Genomic DNA, 22,873 nt, shown 5'->3' with positions numbered 1-22,873 from the left:
CATACATACATACATACATACATACATACATACATACATACATACATACATGTATACATACATACATACATACATACATGCATCTACCCATCCACCATCCATCCAACGACCCACCCACCCATCCATCCATCCATCCATCCATCCACCCACACACCCATCCATCATCCATCCAACCACCCACCCGCCCACACATTCATCCATCCATCCATCCATTCAATCAACCACCCACCCACCCACCCACCCATTCATTTGTCCATCCATCCACCCACCCACCACCCACCACTCACCCATCCATCCATCATCCACCCACCCATCCATCCATCCATCCATCATACATCCCTCCATCATCCATCCATCCACACACCCATCCACCCATCCATCATCCATCCAACCACCCATCCACCCACCCACCCACACATTCAACCATCCATCCATCCATCCAATCAACCAACCACCCATCCATCCATTCAACCACTCACCCACCACTCACCCATCCATCCATCCATCCATCCATCCATCCTTCATCCAGCCATCCATCCCGTCAATTAAATTAAATTAAATTAAATTCCGTTCAATTTAATTCAGTTCAGTTCAATTCAGTTCAGTTTGATTCAGTTCAATTTATTTATATAGCATCAAGTCACAACATAATTCATCTCAGGGCAATGAACAGAAACATTCACATAACATTAAATTACTAATATGATTTATCTAAGGAAGGAAGACAGCAGATTGCATCCATCCATCCATCCATTTCAGAAAAAAACAACAACTTTGCAGCCAATTTCTTTTGCTGCCCACAATCACTTGGTGCCCTAGAACCCAAACATTAGTGCCGTTTGTGTTTATTTGTCTAGTTTTATCCTAATCGTTTTGCTTTTAAACATTAAATATGTGCTAAAAGAGTTATTAATTCAGAGGACACTCTGAATAGTAGCAGAAAAACAAAAGTTTCGGGAAAATATTTAGTCGAACAAAGTTCTTCTCAGGCAGCACGGTGGCGCAACTGGTAGAGCTGCTGCCTCTCAGCGAGCAGGTCCCTGGTTCAAACCCCGGTCCGGGGGCCTTTCTGGGTGGAGTTTGCATGTTCTCTCCGTGCATGCGTGGGTTTTCTCCGGGTACTCCGGTTTCCTCCCACAGACCAAAAACATGCATGTTAGGCTGATTGGTAACTCTAGGTGTGAGTGAGAGAGCGAATGGTTGTTTGTCTCGTTTGTCTCTATGTGTCCCTGCGATGGACTTGCGACCCGTCCAGGGTGTACCCCGCCCCTCGCACAGTGATTGCTGGACATGGGCACCAGCGACCCCCGTGACCCAAAATGGAATAAGCGGGTAAAGATAATTGGATGGATGAAGTTCTTCTCTGTATTCTGATGTCATGTTTTAAATTACTATTTGTTTAATTTTAACAGATTCATAATTTTTATATTGTATATGGGCATGTCAAAATTTGTGCAGTTGCCATAAATCTTGTTTCCATATTCTATTGCATACTATTGGTTTAGGTATTCTTGTTTCAGCAAAAAAAATAAAAAATAAAATAAATCCATTATCTACAAAAAGAGAAAATATATATTAATGTGTATTTATTTCTTTACATTAAAAATATTTTAAAAAATCAGTTATTAACCTCATAAACTGTAACCAATAAGAGCCATATATGTTTCCCATTTCTATGTGTATAATCTGTCTTTAAATAGGCGATTAGTTCTTAATTTTTCCCTTCTCACTCTCTCTCATCCATCCATCTCTCATCAACTTGAGAGAACGCAGACTACAAATGTGACGGTGCTGACAACAGGCCTCTGTAATCAACTTAAACAAGAGACAGCCACAGACCACAACAGCCGCCCTCTTTCTCCCTCGGATCCTTTTTTCTTTGCCCTCTACACACAACCCCCCTTGTCTCAGTCTTCTGCAGCCAGACAGGTGTTTGTTCAGTTGCACAAGAATGTGTGTGTGAATGTGTATGTCGTGAAACCTGCATCTAAGTGTGTACTTGGGGTTAACGGATAGACTGTGCGATCGTTGGACAGGTCCAGCTAGAACAAACAGGCCAGGTAACAGGTGAGCTGTTTATAATGCTGTGACAACAAGGAAGGGACATACCCTTTAATACAGGTTTACTCATTCATGAAAGAGTGCACAAACTATGAAGTGGTGCCCTTTTTAAAAGTATACAAGTCCATTTTAGAAGCAATCTAGAAACTGTTTATTGACATTAGCTTTGGCAATCACAGTCAATGTTTCAGGCTTCTTGAAGGATATATTGATGATAGTTATTAGGCCAAAGCCGTCTTTTTTTAACCTCAACCTTTTTTGGATACAAATGAATTTAGAAAAATCCGACTTAATTGTAATATCTTTGCTGACAGTTACGTTATGTTTGTGCCTTTTCCTTCATGTGACTGTAGCCAGTTCAGTGTGACGATTGCGACTACTATATACCCAGATATAAGGACCAACGAGAACAGAGACCAAGACTCAGAATCGGTTTATAGTGTTTATTTACAAGGCGAGCTATATGAAATGGGCCAGGAGAAGGACTGGAACCCTGACGAGCAGAGAGAGGGTTAGAGTTAGGCTTGTCACGATAACAAATGTTGCTGGGCGATTAATTGTTGTAGAAATTATTGCGATAAACGATAATATTGTTTGAAATTTGACAATAATTAATAACTGTTAAATTTACGAAGAAATTTTGGTTAATTTTTGTGTCTAGTACCTTTTTTGACCACTGGATGGCAGTATAAGACTGAACTGAAGGATGGATAGTGAGGGAGCGAGCAGCGTGTCTCTTTAAGAAAAATGGGAGGGAGAAACGATGAAGCTGATAAATGAAAGTGAGGTTAATTATTTTGATTTATCATGCGATTAATTGATTTATTGTTTATTGTGACAGGCCTAGTTAGAGTCTTGGACTTCCAGGGAGATAATATAATGCAGTTCTTTATTATGTTGGTGGTTGAGGTCAGGCGTGGGGAGAGCTGACCCAAAAGAGTTCAGGCAAAGGAGGTGTGGTAAAAGTTGTTAGGAAGGGGTGGAGGCAGCTGATGAGGCACAGAGGAGCTTGAGATCTGCAGAGGAGGATTCAGGAAAACAGGACATCAATGGGAAAAAAAAAAAGCATTAGCTTTGACCACAAGTAGACATCTAGAACAAGACTACCATTGGCAGGTAATGCTCCAGTGCTGGCTGAGTGTCTTCTGAGGCCTCGTATACTCATGCTCATCAAGTCGCAGGTTCACATGTGTAGCTAAGGAGAGTCTGACTATGGGAGCAGGAGCTGGCAGAGCAGAATTTCCAGATTCAGAAGAGACACCATAAAGGAAAATACTCAATAAATGTAGAATCTAGAGAGACAAAGAGTCTGTTTTAGCTCTATCATAATTGTCTAAGGTAAATTTGACCTGCACACTTCTGAAAGAATTAGAGAAGTGTCCCAGATTTGTCTCCAATGCCAATCCAAGTTGTTTAAGATTATACAGTCAATAGAGTCTCAATCAGTTGCATTATTTTGTATTTTTATAGCTCAAACTTGTAGATTAGATCTGTGCTTGATAGCAAAGAAACTGCGTTGATATTGCTCCATATGTTGTAGTTTTTTTTTGGTTTTTTTTTGTGATTGACAGAGGGAAAATATACCAGGTGATGGCAAACCATATCTCTGGTGGTGCTGTGTTGATTATGTATTTTCAAGAGGATGGGATGTACCATGGCTCCAACTACTCCAAGAGGCAACACTGTTGTATCCACCACAGCAATGGGTTGGCCATCCAGAGCAATAAATTCAGCCACCTGTTCTGCTATCCTTTATAACACTTGTCTGTTATAGTTATAGTTTTCTGTAAAGCATGTTGCTTAGCCGTGTTAGCTTTAAGAGTTAACTTGGAGAACTCTGCTTACTCAGCCGAGTGTTTGGATTTTAAATGTCTAATTAAATTGTTGGTATTGAAAGAAGCTCCGTTACTACCAGGTCACATGGCAACACAATGGTTAGCGCTGTATCCTCAAAGCAAGAAAGCTGCAGGTTCAAAACTCAGCTGCTGTCTTTCTGTGTATCGTTTGCATGCTCTCCTTGCATCTGTGCGTTTTCTTTGGTTACTTCAGTTTCTTCCTAGCGTCCAAAAAGCATACATGTTGGCAAAATTGACAAATGTAAATTGGCACTATGTGTGAGTGAGATACCAATTTAAAAAAAATGCTTTGATTGGGATACCTAGCTGATATTGGTATGAGACTATCCATTGACGGAACTGCAGGAAAACTGAAGTTGCAGTCTAAAATGTATTTGTGTTCCTTTCCAGGTTCTATGATGAGATAGGAACACCTCTTCTGTCTGACATCAGAATCAACTACACAGAGAACTCAGTCGATTACGTCACTCAGAATCTTTTCACCAACTACTTCAACGGCTCCGAGATTGTCATCTCTGGCAAGCTCACAAACCAAAGTGCAGAATCACTCCATGTTCAGGTTACTGCCAGCAACAATGACAGGAACATCATCCTGGAGATGGATGTACCACTGCGGCATCTGCAGATAGAAACCGAGAAACACGTGAAGGCAGCTACTGCTGCAATGGCAGCTGGAGTCAGGACCCTAGGGTCAGTGGTCATACAGGAACTGTGGGACCCTCTTGGTTCAATTGCAGAAAACTTTGTTGAACGCATCTGGGCCTTCTTAAGTGTTAAGGAGGGTCTTCGTTCAAGGCTGCGCAGCCAAACTAGCAAGGAGAGAGAAGATCACACCCAACAGGCTGCCAACCTGTCAGTGACGTATCACTTCCTAACTCCACTCACCAACATGGTGGTAGAGAAGCCAGAGGTTCTGGCTGATGGCTCCATGGCACCAGCACCCACCATCACACCGGCAGTTGACGAGGCTGCATCACCTATCAATGACCTGCCAGGCGACGCAGATGAGGAAAAACCACAGAAACTCAAAGGGAATCAGAAAAGTCAGATTTCATCTCTGAGCAACATAATAGGTGTGTGTTTTCCTGAGGTTTAGTTTTACAGGATGATTAAACTGTAAAGCATTTTTTAAACTTGTTTTAATATCAAACCCTCTTCCCATATATTGATATAACTCTTCTATATGATAATCATATTTCTTTATCGTCCACTCATGTAACTGGAGATGCATTTGTACTCTAAAGTTGGAGTTGTCACGCATGATACTGCCAGATTTTTAGGTAGTGAAAATGTCACAACAGTGTTTTATGCATTTAATTTAATGTGAATATAGTGTTATAAGCTTGTATTGCTATTATTGTCTCACCTGGTTAATGAGCACATCAAACAGCACACTCTATTTTTTTCTTGCAAATGAAACATGGCATGGTTTGCTGTGGCCTTTTTCCCAGATCTGATTTCCAAGGAAAATGAGATGCGTCATTAGTACCTTAACTAAAGGTACATCAATTTGGGACATGAAAAATCCCCAAATTAACAAAATGATAGGAAATCTTCTGTTTCTCTAAAGTCAATGCCCTTTAACTATATAAAATAATGTTTGTTTTTGTTAATTCTGCTAATACTGTTGGAAAAAATGGAAAACCTTTTGTTTTTATCTAACAAGGTTAAGTCAGGTCCTCTGGATGGATTTGAATAATAATCCATCACCTAACCTTGTTAGATTATTCTATCTGGATTATTGAGCATGCATCAAGACTTTCTTTTTTACACTAGCTACTTTAGAATGATTCCTTTGCAGCAGAAAGCTGCTAAATGACATTGACTTTAAGATGCTAAGATGCCCAGAACATCCAAGTGGTTTCACTAGCGGTAGATGTGTCTTCAGTTAACTTTACACATTTTCACTTATTGATAATGGACCAAAATCTTTATTCATAATATGAATATGTACTGGAAGAAGAAAAAAAATCCCAAGAAACAATTGCCAAGTGTACTCAGTGACATTGCAACTAAAGAATTGCCCATTTTCTCACATTTTTGAGTTGCCAATTAGTCTCCAACCGTTGCAGCACAGTGATATATCACCTATACCCCTGGCTTAGACATCTTTGTCAATTATTATATATTACTGTTACATCATCAACATCTTAAGCCCTGAAAAGTAGATACTATTACAAATTTCCCTTCAGAAAACATATCATTTTCTTTATAGGGAAATGGCGTTCCATTGGTTTGTTTTTAACAACTTAACTCCAAAGGCTAATTTCTGCAGATAATTACTACTGTTTTTGCAGATAAGGTTGAGAGGAGACCAGCCAAGAAACCCATCATGATCTCCAAAACATCAGGTAACTCGTCATCTTGCCTGTGCAAATAGGTTTTCTCCAACCTGTTACAACAGATCGTTACGTAACCTGTTAGTTTACATGGAGATCTTTAAAGACTTCATAGTAAAATCTAAGAGAGGAGAAGAGGGGATGTACAGTCTGGGCTGTCTGTGTGGGCAGCCTGTAATTTAGATCATGTCAGACAGTCTTCAGTGATCAGAGACTTGGAGATTCCTCTGAGCATCGCTCTGAACAGACTAAATGAAATACCAGGAAGCACTGAGTGACACTTTAAACACTCATGAACACAGATACTAATGAGACAGAGACCTGGATGTTTGTGTATGTGATACTGTAAAGACAGGGAATCATCAAAAGCAGTTACTGAGAGGTAATAACCCTGTCATTAGAGTTGCTCTATAATCTTATTGTTCCTTTGTGCATCTTAGTTGATTCTCATAATGCCTGAGGGAGCTCCAGCTAAAGGGTTGAACTGTCCCAGAGAACAGAAATTAAGCAAGTGCTGTGTTACAATATGCTGATGATACTTTGTTTTCTGATGAAAACTACAGCGTAGAGTTTTGCATACGTGCTGTAAAAACAAAAAACAATGTTGATTCTTAAAGTACATACAATTAGAAAAACATTACAATTACTGAAAAAAATGACAGCTCCAAACCCAATTGGGCTTGTGGAGACCTGGCAACTATTTCAAAGCTGAAGGTCAGCACAGCAGTTTGTAGCCCCGTAACCACACCAAGTGCTCAGTGTGGTCGCTGCACTAACAGGAAGTATCTAAATGATGCAGACTTTATGATTAAATGAAATAGTGCAAGTTACTAACGATTGTTTTTCAAACTTCTGGGAAAATAAATAAATATATATATGAAACTTTGATTCAATGTAGTGGATGCAAGAAACTTTAATCATTTAATCATTCCAAAAATGTGTCCTGAACATCTTTAATCTGTAGGATTTATGATTTTTTTTTGTTATTTGTTTTTCTAGCTGTAATGACCAATGAAGGATGCTTTTTAATTATATAAGCTACACCAATTTTTGTGAATTATTACCTTATTAGATGAACGGTTTGCTTCCTGATAATGTGTTTCACATTTTGAACAGCTTTGTTTAGTCTTTTTTTTTTTTTTAAAGATTGACTGTCTAATCTTTTAGGGCCCTCTAGTATTAGGCATTTTCAGAATTATGGAACTGATACTCGGACACCTGTTTTAAAATTTGTCCAAATAATTTTATGTTGAGAAGCATAAAATAACTGAGCTATGCCATTTGTTTTTCAATTAACGCTGGCTAACAAAGAAAATTATTTTCTTTTCAATACATTTAATCTTAAATTATATTTATCAGTATTTTTACTGACATGAACAAACAGTTTATATTTACTGTTTAAATAACATTGAGATCAGAAACTATTTGAAACTATCTTAAATGACGATAAAATGATTTTAGATTCTGTGGTAGCTGAATTATCATTTTTGAGCCCATTCTTTAATTTTAAGAATAGTCTTGAGCACAATATTATAAAACACTCATAATTACAAGAATATAAATGAAAAAAATGAAGACAGGCCTGCTATAAAATGCTGCATTCAATCCAGCAATATTCAGCTATTATTTTCTGCTTTATTCAAACATTGTTTTCTTTTCCATTTTTTTCCTATGTGTTGACCTATAATATTTTATTAGTACCCTGTTTTGTAAGACTGTGTTCTTTTCCTGAGCTTCTTGACCTTTTGTTAATCAGAATAGTCAAGGTCATAAATAGTTTTTGGCAGTTAAAACCAAACTCTATGAATCATTATAAATAAAAAGTTAAATCAATGCTAACAACTGCATAGCATGTTGGACTTCAGGCATTTTAAACTGCATATTTTCTGCATCATATCCAGTTTAAAACAAACTTGTATTATTATTATTAGCTTTAAATTTCTGTCTGGATTGCCTACAATTGTTTGTAGTGTCTTGGTGATCTAATCTTTTGATCATACCCTGTCACTGTCTTGTAGCGGATGGTGACCCTCACTTTGTGGTGGAGTTTCCTCTCAGTAAGCTAACCGTGTGCTTTAACATCAACGGTGAGCCTGGGCACGTTCTCCGCCTGGTTTCTGACCACAAGTACTCTGGTAAGCCTCATGATGCTAATTAAAGACAAATAAGTTTTTTTTTTTTTTTTTTTACTTTTCAAGTTCAAAATACTAATTTTACACATAAACAGGCAAAAGGGTGACTATTTTTGTTTTTCTAATCCATGTATGATCTCAACAGTATAATTGACCATCATGGTGTTGAATGAAGGCGGCAAAGCCTCCAGTGACTTATCAACAAGAGTGCTAATTGTACTAGTACAAATACTAATATACAAGTAACAAATACCGTATGTTTTCATTTTGTGTGGGTTGCCAGGTGTGACAGTTAACGGTAAGCTGATAGGCGCCCCAGCTCCACCAGGCAGTCACAAGCAGCAGCGCACATACTTCAGCACCATCACCATCGTGGTGGACCATCCGAAACGCGCTTACATTGAGGTGACGCCGAAGAAAGTCATCCTGGATGGACGGGACCGCTTCGTCCTGCCCTGCCATTCCACCGTGACTGTGGACAGCGGCGTGCTGTCCGTGGCCATCGTGGGAAAGTCGAACGTGACCGTGACCGTGGGAGGGAACATCACCTTCATCATCCTGCTGCATCAGTACAAAAACCCAGCTCCTTACCAGAAAGACCATCTGGGGTTCTACATCGGCAACAGCACAGGACTTTCACACAACTGTCACGGCTTGCTGGGTAAGAGATGGAAAACAAGCTGATGTCTAAATATTAAAACTTCTAAAAAGACCTAAAGCATTGTCGTCCAACGGTCCCTAATTTAGCAAATTATTCACTCCCAAGAAAATCAAAATGTTTGCTTTGTTATCTGCAATGGTTTAAATGGCCCTTTCCAAAAATTGGAAGTGTTTGTGCCGTTAAAAGAAAATATCAGTACTTCATTTCCAAATTTAGTTAGAACACATAAAACTTCAGAAATGTGACAGTTCTTACAATATTATATTGTAGCATACTTCATAAATTATGAAACATTGTAACTAAACAGATGCACGTTTCATAATTTACATACAATTAGGAATAAAATAGACATCAGTTCTTAATGTTTTGAAACTTTAAGTGCATGTTACACATCTACTCTTGGTTCACATATATTAATGGTCATCATCGGAAACTATATAAAGTTCAGTTTTTTTTATCATTTTAAACTACAAGTTCTAATCAAACCAGTTATTGAAGTAAATCTGTAATCTCACCGTGACTCTAACGTCACCATTAAAGCATCACCAGATAATTATACTGGTCGTGTGAAGCATGGGCATCAACGATTTGTGGTATTCTAAAACATAAAAGTGCGTTTTAAACTCCCCATGTATGATTTAAAGATTAAAAATGTCATCTAATACAGTTTATGAAGAGCTTAAAAATCCCTACAATATTTAAAAATATATAGTTTTGTTGTAGGTTTTAGATGAACGTAGATTAATTTTTACTTCTGTTTAAAAGAAATGTGAGAAAATGAAATGGATTAAAAGAATTGAACTAAGACTTGAGGTTTTTTTTTATATATATAATATTTTCTTACAACTTCATTTGGTTTAAAAAGTTACTGCAAGAGAATCAGTTGAAAAGATTATCTGTGATTTCAGTTTAGCCAAATGAAGAATACTAAAGATTTCTTTTGAAGACTCAGAGGATTTGGTTGTTAAATTGTTAAATGACAAATGCGTTGTAGATAAATGTTATGTATTATTTATTAAATGTACAAAAACATAGATAATGCAAAACCGAGTATTAACGGAATTATTATGTTATTTTGTTGCGGTCTGAAAATGCCAAGGTGATTAGAGTTTTGTGTCATGTGGTCTGCCTGATTTACATTTTACTGCCTGGACACTTAACCAAGTTACAAAATGTCAGGGAATTTTTGATCAAAGTTTATAGATGTTTTAACTACTATGGCTGAGACTAGTACTTTTAACTACTACTCTGTCCTTACAATAATGAATTTTCAGGACACTGATATACAGGAGTACACACATGAAATAATATGCAGCTCAAATAATACCTCAACTACAGCCCCAAATCTCAAATGAGTTGAAAAGGAGGTGCCATGGATGCATTCCTGTCTACCCGGACACAGTGCTCGAGCGCCTGACTGCCGAGATCTTGGAGGTAGTGGGGAAACGTGGCTCGTGACAGCGGGAGGTACGAGATCGTCCCCCGGCACTTGCAGTTAAGTCCACGGCGACGACGGGTTTGGCAGGATGGAAGAAATGGCCATTGCTCATGGGGGTGGAGTTCTGCCTGGCATACAGGACCGACGGATCGACATCTGCAGCCAGTTTCTTTGAATCCATTGTGGGACGGACTTCTACAAGAGATCCTTCCTGCCCACAGCCATCAGCATCTACAACAAGTCTTAATGAAACCAGAACGATGAGCTACGACAATGCCCTGGGGCAGTGTGTGCAGCTTGTTTTTATACTCTTATCAGTCCAGCCGAGCTCACAGACTCGGAGGTGACCTTGGAGCAACAGCTGCACACTGCAGCCTCACCCGACTCCTCATTCAGCTTTCTACTAACCCAAACATATGGTCCATGGGCAAAGTTAACATTCTCAGCCATAGTAGTAAAAAAACACTCATTTGACCAAAAATTCCCCAACATATAAGTAAATGAAGTTAAATGAAGCAACAAAAGGTATAAACTATAGACCTGGTAAAACTATAACACTGTGAATATAAAGGAGAAAAAAACAGTTTAAATAATGTAAAAAGTAGGATTTAACGACCGTCCAGTTTAAGCATTTTATTTAGGTGAATTTGCTTTAATAAACATTTAAAGTCAAAACTAGGAATATAGCTTTATTTGTTAAGGGCATGTGCTTGTATTATAAAAATATCCTCCTATTATTCTTTAAATGATTATCAGTCTAATCGTCAGACAACAGCTGGAATATAAACACTTGAAATGTGAGACCAAAATAACTCCATCCTCCATTTTTTTGTTCTACTTTCAGGTCAGTTCCTGTCGGAGGAAGTAGGACTGGCTGAGCTTCCTGCACAGGGCGACTCGAAGCCCTCTCAGGTCCTGAAGGTGAAGGACCGCTCGGTGCCAGTGGTCCGCAAAAGCAGGAGGATCTACAGCGGTACGCAGAACGTGGACTGCTGGTTTGCACGAAACAACGCAGCCAAGCTGATTGACGGACAGTACGAGGACTACGTAACGACTCACATGTTTGACACGGGACACCACGGGACTAATAAAGTGTGAGACGGTCCCAAGCTAAAATATCAACATGTAACTAATTCACTTAAAAGTTTTAAACAATTACTGCATTCAGAAAGACAAAAATCTATCTTATTGGTCCTTTTTAAATATATTTTTGTACTTTTTCTAATTAAATGCAAATGTCTTTTTATTAAATGATTTTTTTAAATATTTTATGCGAGTAAATAAAACCCTTAAAACCACATTTTTAGGTTTATTTATGATTCTAAAAAGCTTTCCAGTTGTGTTTATTCTCACACACCAAACCTTGACGTCAGCCTGTCAGGTGGCGGATCACACCTGGTTGCCATGGAGACCAGCAACTAAGCCCCTCGTCCTGACGCGGAGCTAAAAGCGCAGCTCTGTGCCATCAGCCGGAGGTCACGGGGCTGCGGCGCACACCCGCGCAGGTGCGCTCAGGTCGTCTGTCGTCGCGCTGCCTCGCCCCGGCCGCCGCAGGAATTCACCACCGCACACCCGTTCACGTGTCAATCATCTTTATTCAAGTACAGAGAGAAGAGATACATTCGGCGAGCAGCACCGTAGGAGTTTACAGCCAGGCACCTCGCGGCACGGAGCGTTTCACTCAGTTTGGTTAATTAAAAAAACTCGATACAAATAAAACACATCAGAGTAGAGCTTTAAACGTTTACATCAACAATAACATGGAAATAATCGAATATAAAAATGTCAGATTTCCCCTTCAAAAGTTACAAACTACACCACGGACTGGAGCGTAAAGTAGAGGTTGAATACATAAAATGTGCAACAAAGTTTAATACATGGCTGATACATCTTTACACCGGCCAGGTGACTTTACGACTGCGACTTTTAAAGAAACCTTACAACACTGAAGAAATTCATTATTAGACTCAGGTTGAACTCTTACAAAAATAAAATTCTACCTCCAGAATTATAATTTAGTGGATGTGGAATCACAAACAGAACTGTCAGATTAATTTAAACTAATTTTTATAATGATGTGGCTCATAATGAGTTTAAAACAGTAGTTTTTTTTAATTAAAAAATATATATAATCGGACATATTTTGGAATATAGTGGCAAATAAGGAAAAATTTTATTTTGTTTGTTTCCGAGTTTCAAGATTAAAGTTAAAATATTAGGATGAAAGTTGAAAATTTCAACAAAAAAAAAAAAAATTTAAATACGTCTAAATATTGAGGAAAAAGTCCAAATAGTGTTTCAAGTCAAGCACGAGGAAACAAATCCTAATTTCCTCCTAAAGAAGACTGTTTTATTTTTATTAACATTTGAAGCAAACGATTCTGGGCTTTTATGGAAAATCCCAGAATCCTTTGCTTTAATGTTAATAAAAATAAAACAGTCTGCTACAAACTCACATGAATTCTTTCTTGAACTAGCCTTCATCACTGCACAGCAGAAGTCACAGATTCCTTCAAAATAAGAGCCTCCAACAAATAAAGTGAGCGATGAGCTCAAATGCTGCTGGTGTAGATGTAATATTCTGAATATACTTAAATCATATGAACGTTTTAAAACCAGCTGACATTGTTATTATTGTTGTTCTCCGGTAAAACTCCAACTAACTGCAGGGAATTTTGAGAAGTTATTTAGTCTACAGGTTGTTTATAGATGTTTCTGCTCAAAACATATATTTAATTCATAATTTTTTTTTAAATTACACAAGACAGCCGTTATAGGTTTCTGCACCAAAAAAAATAATTTTTAGTTCAATTTTAATATAAAATAACTTGCCATTTTAACTTTATTTTGAAAATAACATTTTGACTTTAATCTGAAAACTCAAAATCAAACAAAAAAAAATCCCAACATTTGTCATAATAGTGTCATAAAGTGACAAATCAGGTAAATAAATAAAAAAAGACATTACTTTGTAGTAAATTATAGAACCTGCAGAGCATCGGACTCAGGCAGAATCTGCAAGGAATTTGGAAAAAGCTAAACTAGATGCGATCTTCAGCTGATAAATAAAACGGATAGTAGCTTGTAATGTTTAGGCCTCTGCAACGGTTTTTTGATTTGGACGAAGAATAAATAAATGATTGTTTTTGCTTACAACATGTGCACCGTATTGGATTTTTGCAGCTAAAAAAGTTTGTCGTTTTGGTCAAAGGCGTGCGAACAAAAACGACGACAACACTGAGGAACAATGAACACGAGACAGAACGACTCTTATGCAAACACAACTATCAACGTAAAACCTTCGAGTGGTTGCAGTTATGGCCGGAGCGCATGGGATGGCTTTCTGCAGACGCTAACATTAAATCCTAAAGATTACGCTGAGGCGTACATCCATGACATTTCTGTGCTGTTTAATAATCAAATAGTGCAAAGTGATAAAAAGGAGAGTAGCTGAGAGTCACTCTGATGTGCCCAAATATTCTCAATATACTGTAACTTTATTATCCTGTAAAGCATTTTCTCTAAATGTATGATTCTCCCTAAATGACTAGTGCAATCTTTTTGTCTTTACTGACCAACACCGGATCATTTCTCTAACTAAAGCCATGCAGTCTGAAGGAGAGCATGCAGGAATGATTTTAATACCGCCTCAACAAAAACGTCTTGATAGTGGTTATTTCCCTTCGTAATACATATGGTCCTCTTCTGGCTCTCTTTGGAATATTGTAAAATCCTCTCGGAGTATCCTTTTTCCAAAAGCCACCTAAAAAAAAAGTCTTCACATCGTCCTGCTGCCTTTGATCTAATTAATTTCTCTCCACACAGACTGCAGCTTTAGGTGCCTGTTTTTGAAAAAAAAAAAAAAGAAAAAGTTTACACGGCCTCTGCTTCACCCTTTTAGTTTGAGATAAAGACACGCTGTGGACGGAGGTCACCTGGGTTTACACCATCACCCAGCTGGGTCTCAGTGGTCCGCCTGAATACTGGACGTGGACGCACGGCTCCGCCTCCTGCTCCTCCTCCTCCGAGTCCGTCTCCGCCGTCAACAGGACCTGAGGACAGAGAGTCTCTTGAGTGACGGCGCTTTAGAAACTCCACGCACTCACCTGAAGGAGAAACGAGCGCCTGCAGCGAAAACGCTGGAAACTTCGGAGTTAGATACGGAGTTTGTGCAAGAAATGAGACGCAAAGGAGATTTTGACGCATAAACACTGGATTAGAAAGCATTATTTATTTCTATTCCCTAATTTATTCCATTAATACTATGTATTTTTTTTGCGTAGGCACGTATTTTCACATGATGAGATGAGCTTCTAGCACAGGGCTATTCAACTGGCGGCTTGCGGGCCAATTCCGGCCCGTGGGTGACTTAAATCCAGCCCACTTCATTAAAAAAAAGGGTTCCGTTTATTGCATTTATGATTCAATGCAATAAAATAAACAAATTTAAAAGGCAACAGATCATTGTAAACTGTGGTTTATTTACATAATGACTTTAATTGCTGGATGTCCAGCCCCCGAGCTGCGGGCTTTCAGAAACTGTGGCCCCCTGAGCAGTTTTGTTGAATAGCCCTGTTCTAGCATCTAAATTTTTTTTTTTTTGGTGCCATCTGGCATTAATAAGTAAATAAATATTAATTAATAAAAAGTTGCTTCAAAACATGTTCTGTTTTTTTTTTTTTTTTTCATTTAGCCTTTATTTATCCAGGTTAGTCTCATTGAGCCACGAGAACTCATTTTCAAGAGAGACCTGTTTAGGGAGCACATGGTGGGGTTAAGGACCTTGCTCATGGGCCCAGAGTGGGGCGAATGAGGGTGGGGGCAAGTGTGGGTGTTTCACCTACCCCACCCAAAATTTTTTTGATGTTGTCGGGGCCGGGACGTGAACCGGCGATCTTCGGATCACAAGCCCACCTCTCTAACCTCTGCGCCACCACTCCCCAAGACATAACTGTAATTTAGCTCTGAAAGTCTCCAGACGGGATAATTTTCTTGGCACTTCTATAGTTGCCACGGTTACAGGTTGCATACGAGCAGAGCATCAGCACAGCAGAGAGGAAGCACAGAGTGGCAGATAAACATGTATTTGCTCAACCGAATACCATAAATCCATTCTGGCAGATTTTAAAATCACTCAAATGTTAGCGCAATATCTGTGTCTGGGTCGGAGTTCAAGGTCATTTAGCTACGGCAACCATCTTGAATTGGGTTGAATCCAAACAGTAAGGTCCACTAAAAATCTATCCGGTGATTCATGAGATATTTTGCTAACAAACAATGATGATCTGCTGATTATATCATGCTGCTGATCTCTTGCCTTTATGACCTGTATTCATACCCATCTGCTCACTACAGACTCATGTTCGGGCTGCTGTTTAACATACCGTATTATTTTACATTATTAGTGTTTAGCGTATGTCAGATCTTTTAGCACAGTGGTTCCCAGCACTGGTCCTTGAGGAACACCATCCCGAATGTTTTAGTCGCTTCCCTGCTCCAGCGCACCCGATTCAGTGATTTAATTACGTCATCAAGTTCCACGAAAGTCTGTTAGTCATCCATTGATTCAAATCAGATGTGTCAAAACAAGGAAACAACTAAAACATGCAGGATGGTGTCCCTCAAGGACCAGGGTTGGGAACCACTGTTTTAGCGTTCGTTTTAGCTTATACACTAAGATATATCTTAGATCCTTATCTACAGTTTCTTTTTATACTTTATATTTTTGCTGTTTTTGGTTGGAACTGGGACCTTGAGTACACAATTTCATTCCACCTCATGTACCGCACGTGATGCGAATGACAAAGAGCCACGAACTTGAACTTAACGACACAGTTTAGAAAGAAAATCTCGCACGAGCTGCTAGCGTTCAAAGTACGTCTCGAGGATGACTCAGCTACCACCACACCAAATATTAGCTCAGTGCGTTTGCTGAGGTCCATTCGCTGTTGCATTCTCATCTGCAACTGTGTAAATGAGCTGTATATCCAATGATAACTTTGAGAGTTTGATTTAAATTCATTTAGTGTTTCAGAAGATATTTTGCTAACACAGACGCTTACATGATCACCCACCTTTCATGGCAGCGAGTGATAATAAATGACAGGGGGTTTAAAGTCTGGACAACTTCTGATCATTTCCTTTCTACCGTTTGTCTCCTAAGAAGGGTAACAATGACCACTGTAGCTCTGGTCACCCCCCCACCGAGGACCCCAACAAGTCAATGTCCCACTGTCTGCAGTCCTCCTCCGCTCCCCCTCTGCTTTCCATAACATCAGCGTGTGGAAACAAATCCTAAATGTCACTTTTATTCCAGGGATGAAGGGCTGATTTATGGCCGCCTGGCAAACATTGAGGAGAAAGAAAGGAGGAGGGAGGAGTTACCGCTCTAATTACATCGCATGCAAAGGTCATGCACCCTCACAGCCAATCAGTGAGAGGCCTGAACTTTCCTGGGAGAAGTGGGGAAAACCGAACGACACATGCTTCTGTGTGGAGGCAGCTGTCATACACATTTTAAATGACAAAAGCAAAAAAAAAACGCTATTTGATGAGACACACCAGAATCAACTCAAAATCTTCAGACGTTCTGGGTCAAGTGGTGTGTGCAGAAACCAGCAGGATAACAGTTCCATTTCTCCAGTTTTAGCTTCTCTCCACTGGCTCCCTGTCAAATCCAGAATAGAATTCAAAATCTTACTTCTAACCTACAAAGCCCTCAACAACCTAGCTCCATCTTACATTACAGATCTCATTGTTCCATATTTTCCTAACAGAGCACTTTGCGCTCAGACTGCAGGCTTACTTTCGGTTCCTAGAGTTTCCAAAAGCAGAATGTGAGGAAGATCTTTCAGTTATCAGGCTCCTCTCTTGTGGAACCAACTTCCAGTTTCTGTCCGTGAGGCTGACACATTGTCCAGTTTTAAGACTGGGGTTAAGACTTTCCTTTTTGATAAATCCTATAGTTAGGTTTGGCTTGGGTTTCCTGAGATATCCCTTAGTTATGCTGCTATAGGCTTAGACTGCTGGAAGACAAACAGATCACATCTCCTCTCTCTGCTGCTGTCTTTAGTTACTCTGCTCAACCTGTTTTGTATTTGTAATTTTTTATATCCTTATGTGTTTGTTGTCTTTCTTCCAATAAGGGGTACACCTGCACCTACAGCTGGACCTGCCATTCTGTGTTCCACAGCTGACCATAGCGATGATAACCATAGCTGAAAAATCAAATTAGCAAAAAAATGCTAAACATAGAAAACTTGTAGATAAAAGCTAAAATTAACGAAACCATAACTAAAAGCAAAAAATTGGCAAAACTATATGTGTAAGGAAAAATTACCATTAATGTAGCTAAAAGCAAAACAAAAAAAAAATAGCAAAACTGTAATACATAGCCAAATATAGCAAATAGGTAGCTAAAAGATAAATGTCGCAAAACTGTAGCTAAATGCTAAATGGGGCAAAAAGTGCCAAAATTGTAACAAATATGCTCAAGTAGATTTCAGGTAGCTTTTGAAAGTAATAAATGATCTCAATGTATTTTTAACGTCTTTCTTGTGCAGATGAAAGTTAAAATTTTGACATCTACAGGAAAATACAAATGCCAAAACTCACGGTGCACAATTCCAGATCAATGCAAACATTTTAATGAATATTTATATTATATATGGTTAAAACAGCCCAAAGTATACTAAACAAAAATATAAACGCAACACTTTTGTTTTTGCTCCCATTTGTCATGAGCTGAACTCAAAGATCAAAGACTTCGTCTACGAACACAAAAAGCATTTTTCGCTCAAATGTTCTTCACAAATTTGTGTAATCACCTCACATTGCAGCATGATGATGCACGGCTCCATGCTGCAAGGATCTGCACACAATTCCTGGAAGCTGAAAACATCCCAGCTCGTGCATGGCCAGCATATTCACCAGACATGTCACCCATTGAGCATGTTTGGGATGCTCTGGATCGGCGTATATGACAACATGTTCCAGTTCCTGACAACATCCAGCAACTTCACACAGCCATGGAAAAGGAGCGGACCAACATTCAACAGGCCACAAACCTGAGCATCTCTAAATGAAGGAGATGTGTTGCACTGCGTGAGGCAAATGGTGGTCACACCAGATACTGACTGGTTTTCTGAACTCCACAGACCTTCCCAATACAGTAAAACTGCACATTTTAGAGTGGCCTTTTATTATGGGCAGCCTAAGGCACACCTGTGCAATAATCATGCTGTCTGATCAGCATCTTGATGTGCCACACCTGAGAGGTGGATGGAAAGAGAAATGCTAACACAGATTTACACTAATTTGTGAATATTTGAGAGAAAAAGGCTTTTTGTGTTAATAGAAAAACCTCACTGGACAACTATCGACCAATCTCTAAACTCTGCATTTTAGCCAAGGTTCTAGAAAAACTGATAAACTCTCAAATCAAAAATTACCTGGACTCATTTAACATCTTACCTCCACATCAATCTGGTTTCAGGAAACAACACAGCACAACCACTACTTCACCGAAGGTTCTTAATGATGTTGTTGAAGCACTGGATGCTAAGGATTATTGTGCTGCACTTTTCTTAGACCTGTCTAAAGCTTTTGACACTGTGGATCAGAACATCTTGTGTCATAAACTCTCAGAAATCGGTTTCTCAGAACACACCATTGGTTGGTTCTCTATCTCTCAGATCGGAGGCAATGTGTTCAACATAATGGTACTTCCTCCAGTTATTTAACAGTCAACAATGGTGTACCACAAGGCTCAGTCTTAGGACCCACCCTCTTTACAATCTACATAAGTAATTTAGGTAAAAACATCCCTAATGCATTCATACATTTCTATGCTGATGACACAGTTGTTTATTGTCGAGCTAAAACAGTTGATAAGGCTTTCCAGCTTTTGAAATCTGCATTCAACATCATCCAGACTGATTTTTTCCGCCTCAAACTTGTCCTAAATGCCGACAAAACCAAAGGGATGCTTTTTTCAAATAGGAAGTTGGTCCCAGCAGTTCTTCCTCCGATTTTATCCTCAAATTGTGTCCCGATTGAGTTTGTTGATTCCTATAAATATTTGGGTATCTTGGTCGACTCACATCTCTCTTTTAAGCTCCATGTGGAAAACTTGATAAAGAAACTGAAAGTTAAACTGGGTTTCTTTTTCAGAAACAGATCCTGTCTAACCCTGAATGCTAGAAAACACCTTGTATCTGTGACTTTCCTTCCCTCAATTGATTATGGTGACATTATTTACATGAACGCTCCTACAAGAACCCTGCAGATGTTGGATGCTGTCTATCATGGTGCACTAAGATTCATAACTGGCTGTGATTATCGTACCCACCACTGCACCCTGTATTCACTGGTTAACTGGACATCGTTAACTTCACGCAGACTCTCTCACTGGTACATTTTCATCTTTAAATCACTTCTTGGTCTGCTGCCTTCATACATCTCCTCCTACATGTCTCTGCATGAGTGCAGCTACGGAGTGCGCTCTCAGGACATTATTACCTGCAGTGTTCCCTCAATGAGGACTGAACTAGGCAAAAGGACCTTCTCCTACTCTGCTCCTGTTTCCTGGAATATCTTACAAAAAGATCTGAAGCTCTCGACCTTGTCCTCTCTAAGTGGCTTTAAGAATCTGTTGGACTCTTGGCAGGGTCCAATGCAGACATGTTACTGTTTTTAGTTTTCTACATTCGCCTTAGAATCTAGCTGTTTTTGTTACTTTTCTTTTTTTTTTTAGCCATCCTATTTGTTAAAAAAAATAAAATAAATTGTATGACTTTTTATAACTGTTTATTGTTGTCGCTGTTGTCCATTGTTGTCATCATTCTTTGTTAAAATCAGGTCTCTCTTGTAAATGAGTCCTCCAGGCTCAATGGGATTTACCTGTCTAAATAAAGGCTGAATGAATTGAATGGATGAATAGAAAAAAGTATTTGATATTTGAGTTCAGCTGGGAGCAAAAACAAAAGTGTTGAGTTTATATTTTTGGTCAGTGTATTTAGAAGTAGACTGACTCCAAAACCATACAGAATAAAAACCAGAAACAGGAAACAACCGTAGCTGCTGTATGGTACAATGCTGAACTCCTCCTGGCTGCTAATAGTTACTTTAAAAAAAAAAAAAAGTCTGCTTCTCACCCGTGACTCCGCACTACTTGCCCCCAGCAGAGAATCATTCTTCACCGAGCTGTCGTAGGAGTCGTCCAGGCTCTTCATCGTCTTGTATTTCCTCATCGTCAGGCTGTCCACCACCCAGAACATAATGGACTGCAGAACAGGCCAAAGAGACACGGGGCTTGGGTTATTTACTGGAGGAGCTCACACTCAACTCATGGTCAGTAAAGTGAGGCTTACGTTCACTATGAAGGGGACAATGAGCATGACCAGCGCCAGCTCCAGCTGAGGGTTAGCGATGTAGCTTAGCAGCACCTCCTGCAGCTAAACCAGGTGAAAAAAAAAACATAATTACATCATTGATGAGTCATCGGTCACATTCATTTACCAGAATATTGTAATCTCTGCTTCTATTCAAACTAATGTTTTTGCAAGTGTTTGACCGTGTTTGTTAGTAAAATATCTCGTGAACCACTCAACTGATTTTCATGAAACTCAATCGTTTCAGTACTAAAACAGCTATAAATCAGTCAATTTTAAACATACCGAGACAAAATTTAGGATGGTAGTAGCTGAGAATCATCCCCAGGAATAGCTTATAAAGTGAGAACTTTGTTGAAAAGTTTGCCATTAACCAGGAAAAGTTAGCTAAAAACGATACATTTACAAAACAAAATATTAAAAAAAATTACATTTCAGGTTGAATTGACGGTGGAGTTCTTTATAAAAGGCACAACTTAAACAAACAAAATTAATACTTGAGCCGCTTTCAGCACTTGGCAGATAAAATGATTAGAAACAAATGGAACAAATGAACAAAGCCAAATAATTACACATTAAATTCTTCTTACTTTGGACCATCCAGGAATGAGCAGCACCAGGCTGATCACAGCTTTCTCCAGCACCATGATGAGCAAGTAAACGCCACATTGACCCAACCACGCTGCAGCCTGAGGGGGGTCACCTGGCAGCAGAATCAGACGGAGGAGCAATAATTACCTTATCGTCTGCAGATTTAATGGAACTACTTTATTGTTTTAAGGAGAAAAACAACAAAACAATGATCCCCCATCTCAAACTATTTGCAGGTGAAATCAGATTAGCTCACACATTTCCTGCAAATGCAAGTTTTAAAGCACCCATGTAGGAACAGAGGTGTTTCCTTCAAATAGAAACAATGAAATCAGATCCGCAGCTTGTTTTAATAAAACTTTCCTTCACACGGTGAAGTAATGAAAGGAGGGGGGCAGTGAGGTGTAAGAACTGATGAGGAGTTAATGTGAAGCCACTGGGACTGAGTTTTTCTGACTCAGATGCAGCTGGAGAAACTTTTCTCCTCCCTGTCTGTTTGATGAAGGAGTTAGAGCTCCCTCTAGTGGCAAGAATCAAACGTGCAGCTCCCGCTTCCTTCATTGACTGTCCTCTTCAGGCATAGACGAATACAATCTAAAAACTAAAAGAAATTCTGAGAAAGTCTAACATACATTTAAAATAATATAAGCTAAAAAAAAGTCTACATTTTGATGTATCGATAAAAACAAAAAGGAAGATCAAAAGAAAGGTTAAAGCTGTTGTTAGTAGCTTATACGGATCACCATAACCACACACCCGTCTCTCACTATAAGATTGCATTCTTAAGAAGGATAAAAACATAAATTAAAACAAAATACACACTCGCTAGGAAACAATATATCAAGTTTTTTCTTTAAAAGACTTGACCGCAGCAAAACGCGGATGTGATTTTTAAGTCGACAGTGTTTTATAGGAGATATGACAAATTAAAAAGACCACATTCAGTTTGGGGAGAATAATTTGAGCTAAAATTCAACTGAACTCTTCAAAAGTTTACGTGTGTATTCTGCCGTCTGGATGGACTTTAGTGACGATTATTAGTACTAAAGAAATGACACATTCTGCTAAAATACAGTGCCTTAAGTGCTGAAATCCGATAAAGAAGCTGAAAATGAGTTATTAAACTTAAAACAGAGAAGACTAGACTAGCTAAAAACTGAAGAAAAGCAAAAATGTAGCTAAAAGCTAATTTTAACAAAGTGGTAGCTAGTAGCAAAAAGTACTAAAACATTAGCTAGAAGCTGAAAGTGCCAAAAAAACCTAGCTAAAAGTAGCAACGAGATGGCTAAATGTAGTACTGGTAAATGGTTAGCTAGAAACTAAATATAGCAAAAGATTAGCTAGAAATTACATGTAACAAAAAGCTAGCTAAAAGCTAATTTTAACAGAGTGGTAGCTAGTAGC

General features: G+C 38.9%; 2 protein-coding genes across 3 annotated transcripts in view; one reads left to right on the top strand and one right to left on the bottom strand.

Moving 5' to 3' along the window:
- The window catches only part of itih5 (inter-alpha-trypsin inhibitor heavy chain 5), a 13,566-nt gene extending 1,981 nt beyond the window's left edge, over positions 1-11,585 (top strand). The window contains exons 4-8 of the mRNA XM_037696201.1: positions 4,308-4,990; positions 6,215-6,268; positions 8,275-8,391; positions 8,672-9,049; positions 11,332-11,585. Coding sequence (XP_037552129.1) covers positions 4,308-4,990; positions 6,215-6,268; positions 8,275-8,391; positions 8,672-9,049; positions 11,332-11,585 — 1,486 coding nt within the window. The remainder of the gene's footprint in view (positions 1-4,307; positions 4,991-6,214; positions 6,269-8,274; positions 8,392-8,671; positions 9,050-11,331) is intronic.
- A 2,396-nt stretch (positions 11,586-13,981) lies between these two features.
- tmem110l (transmembrane protein 110, like) overlaps positions 13,982-22,873 on the bottom strand; it is a 15,339-nt gene continuing 6,447 nt past the window's right edge. The window contains exons 5-9 of one of the 2 annotated variants that reach the window (XM_037696273.1): positions 21,469-21,581; positions 20,858-20,941; positions 20,642-20,770; positions 14,423-14,539; positions 13,982-14,329 (exon numbers count right to left, since the gene is read on the bottom strand). In XM_037696273.1, the coding sequence (XP_037552201.1) occupies positions 14,429-14,539; positions 20,642-20,770; positions 20,858-20,941; positions 21,469-21,581 (437 nt within the window). In that variant the 3' untranslated portion in view covers positions 13,982-14,329; positions 14,423-14,428. Of the gene's footprint in view, positions 14,540-20,641; positions 20,771-20,857; positions 20,942-21,468; positions 21,582-22,873 lie in introns of both variants that reach the window. The other variant, XM_037696272.1, reaches the window with a different exon arrangement.

The sequence above is a fragment of the Nematolebias whitei genome, chromosome 22 (genome assembly GCF_014905685.2).
Source record: "Nematolebias whitei isolate Nwh7 chromosome 22, NemWhi1, whole genome shotgun sequence".
NCBI lineage: Eukaryota > Metazoa > Chordata > Actinopteri > Cyprinodontiformes > Rivulidae > Nematolebias > Nematolebias whitei.
The sequence above is the reverse complement of the archived record's forward strand: the minus strand, read 5'-3'. Positions and strand labels throughout refer to the sequence as shown.